Here is a 6,000-nt window from a genome sequence, read left to right on the forward strand (position 1 = left end):
CCATCACCACTACTCCTTCCCCTACACGCACCACCGTCGTCACCAACACTCCCTCCAACACCACACTATCATCATCACCATCGCTTCCCTCATCACTGCCTCCTCACCAACACTAACAGACTGGTGTACAGAACAGAATAAAGATTGCTTAAGCAATGGCGCTTGATATACGACACATGACATAAAGCATCAGCCACTTACGTGATACATGACACTTCCACGCCACACACACACAGGTCAGAGACACAATAGACCCGTAACAATGAGTACATAATGACGGTGCTAACTGCTGTGTGCTGTGCGTGCCCTGGGGTGCAGACAGGGGAGAGTGTACATAACACTGCCCCTCTGCTAACTGCAGCCCTGCTGTGGGAGCTGCCCTGAGGGAGAGGACTGACGAGAAGGTATGAACTTTAAGGGAGTTTAAGGCCATAACTGGCACAGGGGTGGGAGTACAGTGTGTTTGCTCTGAAGAGCATCAAAATATGGGGCAAGGGGAGACCTCTTTTGTCATTCGTTTTCGGAGGAAGAGACCTGCATTAATCCTGTTCCCCCTTTTTTTCCATTTCTTGTTATATGATCTTTGATCTTTCTATTTTTCATTAAGATCCTCTCTCATTCCTTGTGATCCGACTCTTGACTTCTTAACAATAGCTGTTGGAATAAGAGAGAAACATTCAGTTAAGGCTTCACCAACGCTAATGATGCCATTACTTACTGATGGATAACAAGGAGCGAGTCAGTCCAGAGACGTTCCTTGTGTGAGGTGTGGGGGAAGATGAGGCCCTCACACTACTCAGGTAGGAGGCCCCGAGACAAGAGCCACTCGGGAGTGGCACATCACGAACGCCGCCTTCAAAAAGTTTCCCCCCCAACTTTACACCTCCTAAGAAGAGTTTTCAAAGCAGAGTGAGTGCATCTCCCACTCGTATTTCCGCAAAACTAAGCAATTTAGCCTGACAACCACATCGTTCTAAGTACGCCATTACGGCAGCGAAGAGAAGGAAGGAAAAAGTGCGTTTTTAAAGACAAAAACAAAAATCCTTTGGTGAGATTGATGTGTTTACAGTATCGGTGAAAGGCATTTCCTTGGGAGGGAGAGGATCTTTTTTTTTTACACAGGAAAAGCTAGGAAAGGGACACGGCATCGTTGAAGACCTTCCATCCCCAAAGGAACGCGCCTTACCTTGCTCTGCATGGAGTGCAGCCTCGAAGCTGCAAGACCCCATAAAAGGGATCCTACAACTGTATAATATATATATATATATATATATATATATATATATGAGACCAAAGGCTTTAAGACCTAGAAACTAAATTAATTCATGACTTCCTGGCATCCAAAATAAAAAGTTATCTTTATACGTTATGAACAACAGTAACTTAGTTATCAAGAATTACTCTAAAATGTACATTTCTTTATGCATTATTCCATGAAAAGCTATAGCGTCTAACGCCTTCTGCGCATAGAGAATGGCAATAACGAAAATCTTCCTTAAAAGCTTTCGACATTCACTTCCCTCATGAGAGAAGTTTTCTGACCACTAAACTCCAGAATATATTAGTTCGGATCCTCCTGCCGACTCAGACCATGCGCCCAAGAAGTTCTCCAAGCTGTAGATGTGGTGAGAACTGTGGTTATTAGCACCTCAGCTCTCTCTCTCTCTCTCTCTCTCTCTCTCTCTCTCTCTCTCTCTCTCTCTCTCTCTCTCTCTCTCTCTCTCTCTCTCTCTCTCTTACACACACACACACACACACACAAAACACTAAAAGTTTGCCTCGAGATGCCTTACCTTCGGCTCTTTCGCTGCAAAAGCAACTGCCTTTGTTTGTCTCGCTGCATGTGTGTGTGTGTGTGTGTGTGTATGTGTGTGTGTGTGTTAGGGATGGTACGATCCTTGACCACGATAGTACGATCCTTGACCACGATGGTACGATCCTTGACCACAAAATTGTAGGATCCTTGACCATGACGGTACGATCCTCGAGAAACGACGGTACGATCCTTCACCACGACTTTACGACATTTGAGCACGACGGAACGACCCTTGAGCACGACGGAACGACCCTTGAGCACGACGGAACGACCTTTGACCACCCACTGTTAGACCCCTGAGCACGACGATGGGTATGGTAAACTGTACAACCTCATACTTCCAAGCTCGGGCCCATACCATAACCACTGTTGACTCGATCAGTCCATACAAATTATTTTTTTCCAACCATTCATAAAGCACCGATGTTTCCATTGGGCATGAAAAAGGAATTAAAGAGAAGAAAAAAAATCATGAAGAACTTGACAAAACATCGACCAATTCAGTATACAAACACTCCACCAAGCATCATCGATAGATATCCTTTGGCGAGGCAACCGATAGATTTCACCGGCCTGCATTTAATGGCTAGATATGAATTACTCTTCTAAAAGGGGGAAAAAAAAGAGAGAAAATGTTAGTTCTATGTACAGGAATGGCGCTATTTGTCGAAGCGGAAGCGGGGAAACCGTAGTCCGAGCAGCGCGAGACAAGCCAACAAGTGAACGTGATTTGGGCAAACATCGATAAATTGACCCTATACGCAATTTTGCATTGATTGGATGATTTGGACCATGGGACACAATTCCCGGGTAGATACGTACAAAATTTACGTGGGAGGGGAGGGAGAAAAAATATAGAGAACGCTGCAGACGACTGAGAACAACCTGTCAGAGGGAAAGAGAACGTCAGTTTTAGAGAACTTGATGTAAACTCGGTCCATGTTAAGTTTGATATTGTTTTCATGTACAGTTTTCTAACAAGTGGCCAGACTGTTCTCAAGCATTACCAGGTTTCTCCTGTATCATAAACACACACACACACACACACACACACACACACACACATACACACACACACACATAGACACACACATCCTGTAAGCTTTTTCCCAACCGTAGAATCTGTTTCTTCACCCTGCCGTTTCTCTCCTCACCCTAAAACCTCTCCTCTCACTTTAAAACCTCTCCCTTCATCCTAGAGTTCTTCTTCGTATCCCTATAAGCTCCCTGCTCACCTCACTTCATCCTGTAGCCTCTCTCTCTTCACCTTCGAACCTCTCCCTCCACCTTATAAGCTCCCTTCTCACCCCAGTCATTTTCTCCATCTCATCCTACAGCCTTCTCCTCTCACCTAACAAGCTCCCTGCTTACCTTAAACATCTCACTTCTCACCCTACAGCCTCACCCCTTAATCTCCCTTCTCACCCTGGATACTCTCTCCCTCAGCGGCGCCTGTGGAGTTCAGGATCAGTGAGGGAAACGAGGGTGGCGCCTTCTCCCTGGACCCAGCCACAGGGCGTCTCTCGCTGGTCGTCCCCCTGGACTACGAGGAACAGCAACAGGTGAGGCAAGGACGGCAGGAAGTGATGCGAGGGCAGCGGGTGAGGCAAGGGTGACGGAGGAGGCAAGGCCAACAGGTGAGGCAAGGCCGGCCGATGAGACAAGGGCAACAACAGCTGAGGTCAGGATGCAAGGTGAGGCAAGGAAGCGAGATAAGGAGGGGAAAACAAGTGAGGCAAGGACAACAAAGTGAGGGAGGATAGCAAGTGAGGTAAAGACAGTAAGTATCAAAGATACTAGGATAGACTTTTTTTTCTTCCCCACTAAAGGTAAAGCAAGATCATTGGATATGTCAAAAAAACAGGTGAAGATAACTGAAAACAGAGCCAGAACTCTGTACTCTCTCGAGATATTAGGTGTAACTATCTGTAGATAAGCTCAAGTGTATCGAAAGCTACTTCGTCTTGATCCCTTAGAATAGGTGGTCTGATCCTGTGTGTGTGGAGTTAAGGTTCAGCTGGACGCCATCTTGGATATTCAAATCAAGGTCTTTCTGCATAATGAAAGACTCTCAAATCAGACTCTTATCTCTACATTGATGGCTGTCTTTCTTTCCAGTTACGAAAACAATGTTGATTAAATCCAGCTTTTTATTTTTCTCCGTCAAGGTCTTAAGTGTATCAGTTATTTCAACTCTTATTATTCATTTCCCATCCACTTAAATCCTCTGTTCTTCTCTCTCTCTCTCTCTCTCTCTCTCTCTCTCTCTCTCTCTCTCTCTCTCTCTCTCTCTCTCTCCATTCCTGCAGGCGCAGCACTTCAGTCCTCCCAGACCAGATCACGCGGCACATCGACGCCAAAAGGGGGACTTAAAATGGACGGTGTCTGTTGAATTCACTCACCCGCCCTCGATACCTTACAATAAGGTTTCGGTAAACAGCCCTGGAGTCTATTTCCCCCTTAGGGTGGTGCCTTAATTTCAACACTCAAGGCCTCCATTGGACGTTCAGTTAAATACTTCCCACCAGGAGGCAACGGAATGGAAAATACGCCTCTACATAACTCACAAAATAATAAATACACCCGCGAGCAAACATTCCCAGAAAAACAAGCCACCATTCCCTCCACACAACTCAACATTAACGCACCCTTCTCGGCCCTGGAGCTAAATCCGTTTTTCCCCGTAATTCCCACACACCCCAGCCATCCACTCACCCTATGTATACCCCCACTCTCGCTCCAGACCCACCTACACCACCCCACAGATGCGAACGCTGCTCGCACCACACACCACTACCTCAACCTAGAGCAATACTATCGAGAGGTTAGGTTACCTTTCCCTGCAGCTTATATGATCGACAATCTATTTTCAAAAATGCCTATGTAACGTCACCCGAGTTTACGTAGGGTAGTTGTCAGACGCACAATGGTTCTTGATTATTCGTGTCATTTAGAGTCTTTCGTATATTTTCTCTAAGGCCATGATGGGAGAGTCTCATCTGTGACGAGACCTTTCGATATCAAAAGATTCTTAAGGGGTCAGGTCGAAGGCCACACCGTTATTCTCATGGATCGTTGTGTCGTTCTTAAGGGTGACACTGTCTTGCTTTGGTATCATAGCAAGAGTCCCTCTTTATTATTTGATAGATAGATAGACAGATAGATAGATAGAGAGATACATAGAATCATAGATTTAAGCAACCCACGGCACCGACAAAAGACCTCTCCAAGACCTGATCTTAAATAAAAGATAAAGAAAAATGGCTATATATATATATATATATATATATATATATATATATATATATATATATATATATATATATATATATATATATATATATATAAAGTAATAAGCGAAGAAGCAAAATAATCTAATTGTTTTGGAGGAGGAGGAAGTTCCACTCTTTCATAAAATGGGGCTGCCACAGCCTTATGAAAACACATTGGATGGCAGAGTTCCAAAGCTTAGCGGTGGAACGAAAGAAGCAGACATCGCAACATCTCACCCTTGAGTTACCATCGGCCACACAATAATCATATGCCGCAATGACTTAACGAGCATCACTTGCTTTAGTTAATGGCAGGAAAACACAAACAAATAGTTCTCGGGAGAAGAAATGAGGGAGGAAAGGGAAGCAACTTTGTGGCGAAGAGAAATTAGGTCGTGTGAGATCAGAGTAGAATAGGTGATAAGTCAGTCTGCTCAGGATTCGATCATCTAGAGCTAGAATCTCCCTAGACATTAGAGAGTAAAGCTCAATGCAAGATAGAATCAGAACGTTTTATGATATCTGAGCAAGTGTTCGGAGGTTATGAATCTTAGGCAACTGAACAAAACTCCCAGTTTCTTAAGGGGCAGACTTAGCTACTTTTGTAACGCAGGATTTGAAAAGATGATCAATCGTCACAGTGATAACAAAAGTATGTTTAATGCGCAGTGTGGTGGAGCTACAGAGCATTTTAAAGGAGCCAGGAGAGTTAGATTGAGGAGAGAAGTTTAGAGAAGGAAATAAGAAGACCCTGGAATTCTGGGGCATTAAACGTAGCTGGGGTGCGAATGCTCCATTTGCAAATACTGTCCAAATCTGAGTTTACACTGGGCAATTGTGGTAAGACAAGAATTACATCGAGCTAAAGAAGATGGATCAGATGAGACGTAAGTGTATAAGTGCCCTCGGTTC

At 44.5% G+C, this 6,000-nt stretch overlaps 1 protein-coding gene across 1 annotated transcript in view; it reads left to right on the forward strand.

Annotated features, from left to right (window-relative positions):
* LOC139747350 (protocadherin Fat 3-like) overlaps positions 1-6,000 on the forward strand; it is a 269,421-nt gene that overhangs the window by 262,917 nt on the left and 504 nt on the right. Inside the window, exon 4 of the mRNA XM_071659558.1 lies at positions 3,263-3,422. Within this exon, the coding sequence (XP_071515659.1) occupies positions 3,263-3,422 (160 nt within the window). The remainder of the gene's footprint in view (positions 1-3,262; positions 3,423-6,000) is intronic.

Source organism: Panulirus ornatus, chromosome 68, assembly GCF_036320965.1.
Source record: "Panulirus ornatus isolate Po-2019 chromosome 68, ASM3632096v1, whole genome shotgun sequence".
Taxonomy (NCBI): Eukaryota; Metazoa; Arthropoda; class Malacostraca; order Decapoda; family Palinuridae; genus Panulirus; species Panulirus ornatus.